We start from the raw sequence: 15,076 nt of genomic DNA on the forward strand, positions 1-15,076 counted from the left end.
CAGGGATTTAGTCGGTGGAATTTTTTGATGGTGAACATTTAATTATTGCCTGGGGCTATGAATTACAAGATAAAATAGTAAATCGATAATTATTTACTATTATTATTATTTTATATAAAGGGCTATAAAGAGTAAAATAGAGGCTATGAATAGAATCTCCCTTTTTGATTTAGAACGTTTTGGGTTGTTGGGCAAGTTGGGCTGAAGTTCTCCTGGGCCACTTCCACTTCTCTTGAATGATTTGGGCTTAAAAGTTCTGGGCCCGACTCAGGTCTATAGTTGTTTCCAAAGGGCGTGGCTACCACCCTGTTATCGGAGCGCGTCTCTTCGATTCTCGAGAAAACTTCAACAGTTTCCGGCACTCGATATTCAGATTCCAATGATTGAGAGTCGACAGCCCGCGTGAAATCTTCTTGGGGAGTTGAACCGACTTGAACTTCTATTGGTGGGCGGTTAGGGCACCAGTGAATCGAGGCAGAGTATGGGAGAAAGCTTCCCAAAGATCATCACAAAGAAAATCAGAACCACGATGAAAATCATGCAGAGTATGAATAGCCAACAATGACACTATAGATTTACATTAATTACAACCTTTTGCTTATTGTAAACTTAAAATTAATTTTGATAGAGGAAAAGAAAGAAACTTATACTCCCTCCGTCCCGCGAAGCTTGAGCAGTATTCATTTTCGGGTTATCCTGCAAAGTTTGAGCAGTTTTCTTATATGGTAAAAATTTTTCCTTTATTCACATTTTCACTTTTCACCTACCACACTTAATACACAAAATACTAACTTCTTAAAATTTATGACAAAAAGAAATTGTTCAAGCTTTGCGGGACGGGAGGAGTAAACTTTAACTCAGTTTGATAAGGATTAGAAAGAGTGAGACTAAATTTACAATAAATTAATTCTAAAAAAATTACAATAAATTAAATACGAGTGCTTACATTTAAGTTTTTTTTTTTTTTTGACACAACTTAAGCTTAATATTAACGTAATGAACCTTCAAATCTAACTTATCTCTTGGATTTAAAAGCATAATCAATATATAATTAAAAAAAGTATAATCAATATAACAAAAAAAAGTACACTACACCCGATACTTTATTATAAAATCTTAAATTGATGAAGGAAAAAATATAAAATATAGTAAAGTCAGAGTATAGTTCAAAAAACTACAACGGGCATATATATAATATAAAGAGTAATACAATTAATGTTTGTACATATATATATCCCATGGAACAAAGAGTAATTAAATATACAAAAAACAAACACAGATTGCGCTACCACAAGCCACCGATCAAGAAAAATACATGCACTATCACAAGACAGTAATATTTGGCGGCACCAAATGCTAAAAAAAAACCATATTAAATTCAAAAAGAATAATTAATCAGATGTCTGCGCCACTTTCCAGCCCCCGACCTTGAAATTAAACTCCTGAGACTAAACTCATACACTGCAGCTACAAATATTCTTTACTATAAATACCAATCACTACATGCAATTCATCAAACACCTACTCTTCATCATATAATATTTGATTTGATCAACAATTAATGGAGATGGATCTCCCCTTCAACTTCACCACTACTCTCCTGCTTCTTTCATCCTTCATCTTCTTCCTGCTCAAGGCATGGACCAAACCTAAATCCCCAAAAGCCCACCAAAACCTGCCCCCGAGCCCGCCGAAGCTGCCGGTGATCGGCCACATCCACCTCCTAGTCGGAGATCTGCCGCACAAGGCATTGCAGCGGCAAGCGCAGAAACACGGCCCCGTGATGCATCTGCAGCTGGGGGAGGTCCCCGCGGTGGTGATCTCGTCGCGTGAGGCGACGAGGGAGGTGCTGAAAGTGCAGGACCCGGCGTGCGCAGACAGGCCGGAGAGCATCGCGAGCAAGATCCTGTGGTACGACTACACCGACATCGCCTTCTCCGCCTACAACGAGTACTGGCGGCAGATGCGCAAGATCTGCATCGTCGAGCTCCTCAGCTCCAAGAACGTCAAATCCTTCGGCCACATCAGGCGGGACGAGTCCTCCCGCCTCATCAAGTCTCTCGAATGTTCCTCCGGGAACGCCATTGATCTCACGGACAAGATCTTCACCTTCACCAGCACCATCACCTGTAGGGCGGCCTTCGGGAAGGTCATGACGGATCGCGACGGCCTCATCGCTCTCTTCAAGGAGGCCGTCGCCATGGCCGGAGGCTTCGAGCTGGCCGACCTCTTCCCCTCTTGGAAACTGCTCAACGTCCTCAGCTGGAGCAAGTACAGGCTGTGGAGGATGCGCGGCAAGCTCGACGCCATCCTCGACGGCATCATCGACGAGCACAAGCTCAAGCAGAGCGGCGAGTTCGGCGGCGAGGACATCGTCGACGTCCTCATCAGGATGCAGCAGACCGGAGAGCTCAAATTCCCCATCACCACAGACAACATCAAAGCTGTCATTTTCGTAAGTCGATTAATTCATTCTACTTTAATTCTGAAACATCGATCGATCCTAATAGATTAGCTGGGATTCTAATTTTGACCTAATTTGAAACGATGGCAGGACATGTTCGTCGCTGGAACGGAGACGTCGTCGACGACGACGGTGTGGGCGATGTCGGAGATGATGAGAAACCCAAGGGTGATGGAGAAGGCGCAGGCGGAGGTGCGGGCGGCGTTGAAGGGGAAGGCGGCGGTGGAGGAGAGCGACGTTCAGGAGTTGAAATACTTGAAATTGGTGATCAAGGAGACATTCAGGCTGCACCCGCCGATTCCGTTGCTGCCGCGGCAAACCAGAGAGGAATGCAAGGTTGATGGATACTCGATTCCGATCAAAACGAAAGTGATGCTCAACATCTGGTCGATGGGGCGGGACCCACAATACTGGGAGCAGCCGGAGAAGTTCCAGCCGGAGAGATTCGAAAACAGCCCCAAAGATTTCATAGGAAACGATTTCGAATACATTCCGTTCGGGGCGGGTCGACGGATCTGCCCCGGGTTGAATTTCGGGTTGGCAAACATTGAGCTGCCGTTGGCCAAAATGCTGTATCACTTCGATTGGAAGCTGCCGAAGGGAATGAGTTATGAGCGTTTGGATATGAGTGAGGGTGAAGGCCTCACTGTTTCTAGAAAGAAACCGCTCATCATAATCCCCACACTCTGCAATCCCGTCAACTAATGTGTGTGTGAGAGAGAGAGAGAGAGAACATCTATATTGCTTTGCTTATGCAATTTTTTTTTTTTTTTGTAGAGAAGTGCAATAACCTTATTGAATACACATGATCATGTAATCAAGAGAAAGTTGGGCTTTATATTATTTGCAAATGCAACAAATCGTTTAGTGTATACTCTGTTTTTTCCCACTTGCTTCCGTTAGTCGTGATTAATTTGCTGTGTTTCATTCCTTTTTATTTATTTAATCGGACTCAAATTAGATTGTAGTATTTATCTATATCATTTGATTCATGTCCAGTTAGAAATCGTGTCTAATCCTTCTTCATCTATAAAATAAATAAATTGCGTTGTAGTGTTTGATTAAGAATTGGAATTCGTGTCCAATCCTTCATCTATGGAATAAATAAGTTGTCTTGTTGTAGTGTTTGATTAGGAATCTTCAGTTCCTAATTAATGTGATTTCACCATTTGGGCCAGGAATCGATCCATGTGCCTAATTAGTCACACATAATATGATATCTGAATGGCCCAATTGCTCTTTTTGCCGTGCTAGTTAACAAATTCTAATTAATTAATTTAATTTAAGGTTAATTGCCTCTAAATTCTTAAATTATAGTCACTTTCAGTTTTTTCCCTCAACCTTTGAATTTCCCATAAAAATCCACCAACTATTGATTTTTACCAATTTTCCCATGACGACAATTTCCGACGAAATCTGATATCAGAATTATCCTATGTGGCGATATTCCCTTAAAACGTGGCAAAACGTGTGTAGTGTATGCCACATAACCTTATACGGATGCCACACATGCAACCTATCCCTAATTTGTCTTATTTCTTCTCTCAAGGCGGACAGCTGCCAATTCTTTCTCGCTGGCGACAACAGTCGCGGTAACCACGACATCGCCGCCCTTTCCCCCTCTCCAAACTCTCTCTGACATGGGGAAAATCCCCAATCTGCCAAATCCCAAAACCTTAGGCCCCATCTACTTCGATTTCAATCGAACGACAGTTGGAGGATCGCCTCGCCGCTGTGGCAGCAGTAACGCCGCCCAGCCGCCTTCCTCATCCATCGACCAGCTGAGAAGTAGCCATAAGGACCACCGCCCAACCCCTTACTCTCTCTCTCAGCAGTACAAGCCGCCACCACCGCCGTCCACCGTTTGCTCCCCCTCAGGCTCATCTCTCTTTCTTAATTTCTGGCCGGGAAGTACAGCGCACACACTGCCGCATCACCGTGACAACAGCAATGTCGCTGCATCTCCGACGGTTTCCCTTAATTCCTCTGTTCAATGCTCAACAGCAAAACCTACTGGCGTCGCCGTCTCTGCCGAATAGCATTGGCCACAAAGCCAAACCCACCACCACCGCCACGGCGCTTCTCAGCTGCCGACGAGTCTAATTGAGGGTTTCAGCAAGAACCCTAATTATATTTGAACAAGAACACGTAAAACGACGTCGTTTATGTACAATACAGACGACGTCGTTTTATTAAGTATCCGGCGTGTCCACGTCAGATAATTTCGATTCCACGTGTGTATGGATTTGGTCGAAAAATTCGTCATGGGAAAATTGGAAAAAATCAATAGTTGGTGGATTTTTATAGAAAGTTCAAAAATTAAGGGAAAAAAATGAAAAGTGACTATAGTTTAAGGATTTAGAGGCAATTAACCTTTTAATTTATCTTCAATTAATTTTGGTTTTTTCCATCAATTTTAAAAGTTGTCACACAAATACACAAATGAAATTGCACAAATCAATATCTAACTAATTTCATAAATGCACAAATAATTAATTAATACATGCATTTATTATGTCGACGAATAACCCCCGCTAACAAATAATTACTCATCCGTTTTATTACAAATGTCTCATTACTTTTGGGGACTACAAAATGAATCTGAACAACTTCAAGCATCTCTCTGCGACTATGAATGCAATAATAATAATAATAAGAGGCAGCACCCTACTCTAGCCAAAACCTTTTAGTTATAGGAAATTCTAGCCATACAAATAAAAATATGGAAATAATAGCATTTTTGACTGAAATACCCTTTTAGTGTGTAACAGTATAAAATACTCTATTACACACATTTTATAAGCGAAAAAGTGTGTAACAGTGTAAAATACACTGTTACACACTTTTTCGCAATCACACACTTTTACGTAATTACACATTTTTGAGAAAAAATGTGTAACATTGTAAAATACACTATTACACGATTTTTGAAAAAGTGTGTAACAATGTATTTTACACTGTTACACACTTTTTTGCAATTACACACTTTTACGTTATTACACACTTTTTCGAAAAAGTGTATAACAGTATTAAGGGTATAATTGTACATTTACATTAAAAAAGGCTAGTTTTTCCATATTTTTATTTGGGTGGACATTTTTTCCTTTTCTTATCCAAGAAGTGCTAATTGAGCCCATTAACTCATAATAATAATAACACCATATATATCAATAGACACATAGATTGGATCAAAACAATTTTTTTTTCAGTTGTGGATCAAAACAAATTACTCCAATATTTTATTGAGAGATTAATCTGCTCCATTGTTAGTCGCCGCGATTGCAGATGGTGGGAATTATGATAAGCGGTTTCTTTCTGCAAACAGTGAGCCCTTCAGTCTCACTCATATCCAAACCATCACAACTCATTCCCTTCGGCAGCTTCCAATCGAAGTGATACAGCAATTTCGCCAACGGCAGCTCAACGTTGGCCAACCCGTAATTCAATCCGGGGCAGCTCCGTCGACCCGCCCCGAACGGAATGTATTCGAAATCGTTCCCTACGAAATCTTTCCGACTGTTCTCGAATCTCTCCGGCCGGAATGTTTCCGGGTGGTCCCAGTATTGTGGGTCCCGCCCCATCGACCAGATGTTGATCAACACTTTGGTTTTGATCGGAATCGAATATCCTTCCACCTTGCATTCCTCTCTCGTTTGCCGCGGCACCAATGGAATCGGTGGATGCAGCCTGAGCGTCTCTTTGATCACTAATTTCAAGAATTTCAACTCCTGAACGTCGCTCTCCTCCACCGCCGTCTTCCCCTTGAACGCCGCCCGCACCTCCGCCTGCGCCTTCTCCATCACCTCCGGGTTTCTCATCATCTCCGCCATCGCCCACACCGTCGTCGTCGACGACGTCTCCGTTCCAGCGACGAACATGTCCTGCGATTAATTTCAAATTAGGTCAAAATTAATTAAGCAGGATGTTTCAGAGAGTCAAATGAATCGACTTACGAAAATGACAGCTTTGATGTTGTCGGTAGTGATGGGGATTTTGAGCTCTCCGGTCTGCTGCACCCTGATGAGAACGTCGATGATGTCTTCGCCGCCGAACTCGCCGCTCTGCTTGAGCTTGTGCTCGTCGATGATGCCGTCGAGGATGGCGTCGAGCTTGCCGCGCATCCTCAACAGCCTGTATCTATTCCAGCTGAGGGAATTTAGCAGTTTCCAAGAAGGGAAGAGGTCGGCCAGCTCGAAGCCTCCGGCCATGGTCTCGGCCTCCTTGAAGAGAGCGATGAGGCCCTCGCGATCCGTCACGACCTTCCCGAAGGCCGCCCTGCAGGTGATGGTGCTGGTGAAGGTGAAGATCCTGTCCGTCAGATCAACGGCGTTCCCGGAGGAACATTCCAGAGACTTGATCAGGCGGGAGCACTCGTCCCGCCTGATGTAGCCGAAGGACTTGACGTTCTTGATGCTGAGGAGCTCGAGGATGCAGATCTTGCGCATCTGCCGCCAGTACTCGTCGTAGGGGGAGAAGGAGATGTCGGTGTAGTCGTACCACAGGATCTTCACCGCGATGCTCTCAGGCCTGTCTGCGCACGCCGGGTCCTGCACTATCAGCACCTCCTTCGCCGCCTCAGGCGACGAGATCACCACCGCGGGGGCCTCCCCCAGCTGCAGATGCATCACGGGGCCGTGTTTCTGTGCTTGCCGCTGCAGTGCCCTGTGAGGAAGATCTCCGACTAGGAGGTGGAGGTGGCCGATCACCGGCAGCTTTCGCGGGCTCGGAGGCAGGTTTTGGTGAGGTTTTGGGGATTTAGGTTTGGTGCATGCCTTGATTAGGAAAAAAATGAAAGATGAAAGGAGCAGGAGAGTGGTTGTGATGTTGAAGGGGAGATCAATCTCCATTTCTGATGAATATATGCTTAATTGGATGTGATGATGAGTATGTGTTTGATGAATTGCATGTGTATTTATAGTGATCTACTATTAGTTTAAAAAATGTTTGCTAAATTTATAAGCTTTTTAAAATAATTTATAAGCTGTTTATGAGTTTTAATAATTTATAAGCTTCTCCAAATTTATTTTTTATTTATTTTTATTCTAATATATCTTTTCATCGATAATTTTATATATTTTTTTACATACACTAATCAATTAAGGTAAAAGTTCAATTAATAATTAAGTTCATTCATTTATTATATATTAATATATGCAGCGCTACGGATCCGAATGCACCGTTCGTCCAAATATACAGAAGAATTTGTGTATATATATTTATAGGAAATGGAGTTGGTGTCGTGAATAAGACGACAACAAGAAGCTAAAGGATTTTTTAGCATCGATCGTTAGCTTTCTAGCAAATTTCACTAATATATTTGCAAAGTTAGCCAAAGAAAGTCCTATAGTAATTAATCAAGAAGAAATTGAGTTAGCTACTAACATATTGAGACAGTTATTTTCTAATATTGATTGCCTATGCAACGCGCCGAATGAGCACTTAATTTTATATTTTGGGACCATATATATTCTAGAGTCCTGCCGAATTCATTAATTTTTCAAATTTGTTGTCAAAATTGGAATGGCTTTCCAAATTTGGCTCTGATGGGTAGGGCTGTAAACAATAAAAACTGCTCGCGAATTATTCGGAGCCCGACTCGAAAAAAGTTTGTTTAAATTCGTTTAGATAAGCTCGTTAAATAAATAAATCAAACTTGAGCTTAGTAGTATTCGGCTCGTTAGCTCGTGAGCATGTTCGTCAAGTGAATCAGCTTGAAAAATATAAATTATTAGTTGATACAATTTATATTTATCCACTAAAATTAATAATAATTATAGTATTAAATCTCTAATTAATTTTGTTTGTTATACGAAAATAATTAATATATTTATTATTTTGAATAAAATAATTTATTTTTAAAATAAAATAATCAATATTTTAAATATAAATATAAATTTAGAAAGTTCATTTAGGCTCGATTAGGCTCGTGAGCCTCAAAGTCTTCTGTAAGTAAAGTTCAGGATTCGATTCGATACTAAACAAACTAAACTTGAGCACACCACTATTCGGTTCGGCTCGATTCGATTATATCCCTACTGATGGCAGTGGACCAGTGTCTTTCCAGATTTCCCCTTTTATCTTCTCATCCTTCCATTGATTTCCTTATAAAAATAATAAAATATTAAATACTCAATCCGTCCCACTTATTTTGAAATAATTTTCATTTGGGGCATCCCACCTATTTTGAAACATATTTTTATTCAGCAAAAATTTTACTTTTTATTCTGTTTTTCACTTTTTCACCCACCACACTTTTTTTTTATGAATAATTTTTTAATAAATAATACAAACCACACACACACCCCACCTATGGTGGTTATTGTGGCCGAGAGTACTCGAACCTGTGACCTCTTGGACAACTGGCAACCACGCCATCCACCAGGCCATCCCAAGGGGGGATTCACCCACCACACTTAACACACTAAATACTACTCCTTCCGTCTCACTTATGTTGGAACTTTTACTTTGGACACGGAAATTAAGATTAAAGTGTTAAGAGTGTAAAGTAGATAGAGACCACTTATTTAATATGAGTAGAGAAAGTAGGGACCACGTGCTATTTTTAGAAAATACCATTATAAATGGGTCAAATTAAAAAGAAAAGTATGCCAAGATAAATGGGACGGAGGGAGTAGTTTCTTAAATTTCGTGCCCAAAAATTTTGTTTCAAGATAGATGAGACGGAGGGAGTATTTCTATCAAATTTAAAGTTATAATAAATTGAAAGTAAAAAAATTAAATAAATATTTTGAAATGAATATGTTAAGATTGTTTGAAGTTTTTAAGAAAAAAAAAATCTCGAATCTCTCATGATTTTTGAATATCTAATATAACAAAAAATAATAACTTAATTAAAATTGGGTAAATTTTGGGTTCAGGTAACCGAAATTTTCGATTCAACTACCCGAATTGACGAATTCGAACAGTTCGACAACCCTACTCCTAGGTGTGCCATGCAGCCAAAAGTGTCTTTTGGCTTCTTATTCTTCTATTCAAAATCAGAGGACATTTGAGAAATAATTTTTTTTTAATTTTAATCTTTAAAAATTATAGTAAATTTTACATTTTAAATAAAATATTTATATAAAATATATCAAATTAAAACTCTTGTGATAATCTTTAATTTGATACACATATCAAATATTTTATAATTAGTCAAATTTCACAATTTTAAAAAAGAAATAAAGTAGAAAAATAAGATGATAAAGAAAATAAAATAAAAAGAAATAATACAATTTACAAATGAATCTTTCCTAAGACAATCTCAATGTTAGTTTATACTCACTTTCGTGACATACAGACAATTGATTACATGCAAGGTTACCGTCCCGAATCACTTTTAAACATGAAACTCCAAAAAATCCTTAGAATTAATGTTCTCACACACTTATTTCAAGCTCTCTATCTAATACTCCCTCCGTCCCGCCCAAGATGCTACATATTCCTTTTCGGGCCGTCCCAACGAAGATGCTACATTTCTATATTTGGCAAAAATAAGGAATTTTAAACACTTATTTAACATTAATTAAGTATTTCTTTATTATCTTCTCTCTCATATTTTATCACTTTATTACCTTCGCTTTCTTACTTTATCACTTTATTATTTTCTCTCTCCTACTTTATCACTATACACTAAAAACATTAATCTACAACTTCTTAAATTCCGTGCCAAAAAGTAAATGTAGCGTCTTGGCCGGGACGGAGGGAGTACTATTAACAACAACTAACAAGCATATTATATGTTCTTAGTCCATAACCATTTGACTGACACGTTTGTACCTATATATGACTCAAACATCTAATCTTTAGATGACCTACTATTTAAATAAAAATGGATATGAAGTGATTTTTTTATAAAAACTGTATATAAACAATACACATTTTAACAAATTGGGTACGTAGTCCAACACTTGGCCCTAATAATAATTCCTTTATATAAAGACGTGAAGCCGTTATTAAGGCCAGCGCGCAATAGTTACAGAAGAAAAACAACGGAAACAACCACATCGATCGGAACATAAAATTGATCAAAGCAGATTAGTCCAACATTTATTGAGAGATTATAATCTGCTCCATTGTTAGTTGACGGGATTGCAGAGGGTGGGGATTATGATGAGCGGTTTCTTTCTAGAAACAGTGAGGCCTTCACCCTCGCTCATATCCAAACGCTCATGACTCATTCCCTTCGGCAGCTTCCAATCGAAGTGATACAGCATTTTGGCCAACGGCAGCTCAATGTTGGCCAACCCGAAATTCAACCCGGGGCAGATCCGTCGACCCGCCCCGAACGGAATGTATTCGAAATCGTTTCCTATGAAATCTTTGGGGCTGTTTTCGAATCTCTCCGGCTGGAACTTCTCCGGCTGCTCCCAGTATTGTGGGTCCCGCCCCATCGACCAGATGTTGAGCATCACTTTTGTTTTGATCGGAATCGAGTATCCTTCCACCTTGCATTCCTCTCTGGTTTGCCGCGGCAGCAACGGAATCGGAGGGTGCAGCCTGAATGTCTCCTTGATCACTAGTTTCAAGTATTTCAACTCCTGAACGTCGCTCTCCTCCACCGCCTCCTTCCCCTTCAACGCCGCCCGCACCTCCGCCTGCGCCTTCTCCATCACCCGCGGGTTTCTCATCATCTCCGACATCGCCCACACCGTCGTCGTCGACGACGTCTCCGTTCCAGCGACGAACATGTCCTGCCATCGTTTCAAATTAGGTCAAAATTAGAATCCTAGCTAATCTATTAGGATCGATCGATGTTTCAGAATTAAAGTAGAATGAATTAATTGACTTACGAAAATGACAGCTTTGATGTTGTCTGTGGTGATGGGGAATTTGAGCTCTCCGGTCTGCTGCATCCTGATGAGGACGTCGACGATGTCCTCGCCGCCGAACTCGCCGCTCTGCTTGAGCTTGTGCTCGTCGATGATGCCGTCGAGGATGGCGTCGAGCTTGCCGCGCATCCTCCACAGCCTGTACTTGCTCCAGCTGAGGACGTTGAGCAGTTTCCAAGAGGGGAAGAGGTCGGCCAGCTCGAAGCCCCCGGCCATGGCGACGGCCTCCTTGAAGAGAGCGATGAGGCCGTCGCGATCCGTCATGACCTTCCCGAAGGCCGCCCTGCAGGTGATGGTGCTGGTGAAGGTGAAGATCTTGTCCGTGAGATCAATGGCGTTCCCGGAGGAACATTCGAGAGACTTGATGAGGCGGGAGGACTCGTCCCGCCTGATGTGGCCGAAGGACTTGACGTTCTTGGAGCTGAGGAGCTCGACGATGCAGATCTTGCGCATCTGCCGCCAGTACTCGTTGTAGGCGGAGAAGGCGATGTCGGTGTAGTCGTACCACAGGATCTTGCTCGCGATGCTCTCCGGCCTGTCTGCGCACGCCGGGTCCTGCACTTTCAGCACCTCCCTCGTCGCCTCCCGCGACGAGATCACCACCGCGGGCACCTCCCCCAGCTGCAGATGCATCACGGGGCCGTGTTTCTGCGCTTGCCGCTGCAATGCCTTGTGAGGCAGATCTCCGACTAGGAGGTGGATGTGGCCGATCACCGGCAGCTTCGGCGGGCTCGGGGGCAGGTTTTGGTGGGCTTTGGGGGATTTAGGTTTGGTCCATGCCTTGAGCAGGAAGAAGATGAAGGAGGAAAGGAGTAGGAGATGAGTAGTGGTGAAGTTGAAGGGGAGATCCATCTCCATTAATTGTTGATCAAATACTATACTATGATGATGAGTAGGTGTTTGATGAATTGCATGTAGTGATTGGTATTTATAGTAAAGAATATTTGTAGCTGCAGTGTATGAGTTTAGTCTCAGGAGTTTAATTTCAAGGTCGGGGGCTGGAAAGTGGCGCAGACATCTGATTAATTATTCTTTTTGAATTTAATATGGTTTTTTTTAGGATTTGGTGCCGCCAAATATTACCGTCTTGTGATAGTGCATGTATTTTTCTTGATCGGTGGCTTGTCTTAGCGCAATCTGTTTGTTTTTTGGATATTTAATTACTCTTTGTGCCATGGGAGGGATATATTTATGTACAAACATTAATTGTATTACTCTTTATATATAGGCCCGTTGTAGTTGGCGCAGACATATTTGTTTGTCTCAATTTTATGAATTTAATATATGTTGGTACTTGGTATTTGACTCGAGTAAGCTTGAGCAGTCAAATTTAAGTGGCTTGTCATATTGTAATTTTCTTGATCGAGACTTGTAGTTGCGATGTCCTCGTTCAATTGGATATATATATATATATATATATATATATATATATATAGGGAAGGGCTAAAATAAGAGCATTTCTTAAAATATAAAATCAGAATTATTTTCAGCCCTTAGATCATCAAGATCTACGGTTGATTCATAATCCTGTTGGATGGATTTATGGTCCTGAGTTCGAATCTCAAAGGTAGCTAAAATTTATTTTTCACAATTCATACTTTTATACAGCGAATTCATACGTGTTCTACATAAAATTTATACATTAAAAATTGCTCTTATTTCTTATTTTAAGATATGCTCTCACAGTAGCTCACCCATATGATTATACAAACATTTTGTTAATATGTTGGTTGTAGTTCTTTGAACGATATCTTCAAGATATATATAAAGAAAAGGAGGAAGGATGATGAAATGGAATTATTTTAATTTTAGAATTAAATACAATTCAGATTTCTTTTGGGCACAGAAATTAAGGAGCTATTGTTTAGTTATTTAAGTATATATATTTGTAAATTTGTGGTTAATTAGTTATTTATATAATAAATTATTTTAATTATGTTTTATTTTAAAGGGTTAAGTATCAGCCTTTTCACGTTTGGCTCCCTATAGTCGAAGTTGGGCCAACTAAACCCTCAAACTGCCTAAAATCGAATAATTGGGCCCTCCGCCCTAACGGATGTTTAACACCGTTTGTTTTCAATTTTTTTTTATTTTATTAAATCGGCGATGAAGCGCAGCAAACCACCAACCGTGCGCCGCCCGTGGATCAAGTGGCGCCGCTCCCTCAGTCTCAACTTGTAATGACCCGACTTTTTATTAAGGATTATATACTTTTAATTACTGATTTAAGGATGTATTAGAGTTCAGCATCCATTAATAAAATACGAACTTATATGAACGTGATGATTTATTTTTATTTTTATTTTCAGTGGACGATGCACTCAAAATATATTTTGAGTCCATTAATTTATTAAGGATGATTTAACATTTAAGTGTTAAATATGAAAATTTTATTAATTACTAAAGTTGATCCATGTGGTTAGTTAATTTATTAAATTGACAAGCCCAAATGGATTTTATACTTCAAATAAGAATTAATCTTGTATGTGTCAATGTATTTAGATGAGTTTGAAACCATATAATTAATGTATTAATCTCTTAGATATTTTGATAATTAAATTTGAATAGTTCCTAAGCATACTGAAGAATTTCAGTCATACGCATGCTGAAGAATTTCAGTCATACGCATGCTGAGAAAGAATTTCATATTCATACTTATCAAGCCACCCTCATCCATGTCCATGTTCATACTGGTCAGCTGAATAATTTACACCATCCCCATCCATCCAAGCCACCCCATTTTTCTTTAAAATCACAGCACTTTCACTATTATTTTCCATACTCAACGTCTCCTACGTTCATTCCTTCAACCAAAATCTCAAGTATTCAACAGACAAATCTAATTTGTCAAACAGCAAATATAATCTCATTGAATTCTTCAACCACGCCTAAACTTAGCTGCACTATTCACCATATTTTTCACACTAGCAGCTTCAGTATTTACTCCCTATAAAAGGCATCCTCACTTACCTAAAATCCTTAGCAGCTGCAAAGAATTTTAGACGAAACAAGATCACCATATATAACTCAGCAACAACAACCAACAAACAAAACTTTCAAGGTATTCACTATCTCATTTGCACGCTTCGGTTTAATTAGGAATACAGAATGGTAGAGAACCTACATATGCATAAATGGACATAGCAAATATAGCAAACCATTCGTTTCTGTGATACATAATGAGCTATGATATGTTGTAAAAATAAGAATACAGAAAATTAAGTTTTCATTCCAAAAATCAAGTCTTTATACAAAGTTGAATTTTTCTGTAAATTATTCAAATTTACGAACCTATCGTGAGTGATAAAACGAGAGAGAAAGGATGGTGGATTGTCGGAGCTCTGCGACTCACGGCGACGGCGACTCCAGGAGAGGCGACTGCCGGATTCTTGCTGCCAACGGCAGCGGCTGACGGCGGCGCTCCTCCAGCGAGCTGCTGGCCGTCGATCGCGGGCCAACGGCGACGGCGACTCCGGGCAAGCCAACGGCGGCGGGAACTCCGAGCAAGACGAACGACCGAAGGCCAGATCCGTCGACCCCAGGCGAACAGCAGCAGCTCCAGGCGGCCGTGGCGTTGAACGGCGGCGGCGGATCTGCCGCGAGGATGAGGGAGCAGGCGGCGGCCCGGCGATGGCGGCACACCGCGGTGGTGGTGTCTGCTGCGCCTGGGTCCAGCGGCCGAGAGAGCGAGAGAGATAGAGGTTGAGGAAGAGAGAAGGAGGGCCGGACCTCGGCGCGATAGAGGCCGATTCGCCGGATTTCGGAGCTCTGCAACTTCAGG

General features: G+C 40.9%; 3 protein-coding genes across 3 annotated transcripts; 1 reads left to right on the forward strand and 2 right to left on the reverse strand.

Moving 5' to 3' along the window:
* The first annotated feature begins 1,406 nt into the window (after positions 1-1,406).
* On the forward strand, positions 1,407-3,336 carry LOC131015164 (cytochrome P450 71D95-like). Its single transcript, XM_057943435.1, has 2 exons — positions 1,407-2,455; positions 2,555-3,336. Exons 1-2 carry the CDS (start codon positions 1,562-1,564, stop codon positions 3,167-3,169), a joined length of 1,509 nt encoding a protein of 502 aa, XP_057799418.1. The 5' UTR covers positions 1,407-1,561; the 3' UTR covers positions 3,170-3,336.
* A 2,272-nt stretch (positions 3,337-5,608) lies between these two features.
* On the reverse strand, positions 5,609-7,405 carry LOC131015165 (cytochrome P450 71D95-like). The gene is made up of 2 exons (XM_057943436.1): positions 6,418-7,405; positions 5,609-6,345 (listed from the first exon to the last, which is right to left on the reverse strand). Exons 1-2 carry the CDS (start codon positions 7,309-7,311, stop codon positions 5,731-5,733), a joined length of 1,509 nt encoding a protein of 502 aa, XP_057799419.1. The 5' UTR covers positions 7,312-7,405; the 3' UTR covers positions 5,609-5,730.
* A 2,879-nt stretch (positions 7,406-10,284) lies between these two features.
* On the reverse strand, positions 10,285-12,283 carry LOC131015166 (cytochrome P450 71D95-like). The gene is made up of 2 exons (XM_057943437.1): positions 11,257-12,283; positions 10,285-11,157 (listed from the first exon to the last, which is right to left on the reverse strand). Exons 1-2 carry the CDS (start codon positions 12,151-12,153, stop codon positions 10,543-10,545), a joined length of 1,512 nt encoding a protein of 503 aa, XP_057799420.1. The 5' UTR covers positions 12,154-12,283; the 3' UTR covers positions 10,285-10,542.
* Positions 12,284-15,076: the final 2,793 nt, after the last annotated feature.

The sequence above is a fragment of the Salvia miltiorrhiza genome, chromosome 3, assembly GCF_028751815.1.
Source record: "Salvia miltiorrhiza cultivar Shanhuang (shh) chromosome 3, IMPLAD_Smil_shh, whole genome shotgun sequence".
NCBI classification, from domain to species: Eukaryota; Viridiplantae; Streptophyta; class Magnoliopsida; order Lamiales; family Lamiaceae; genus Salvia; species Salvia miltiorrhiza.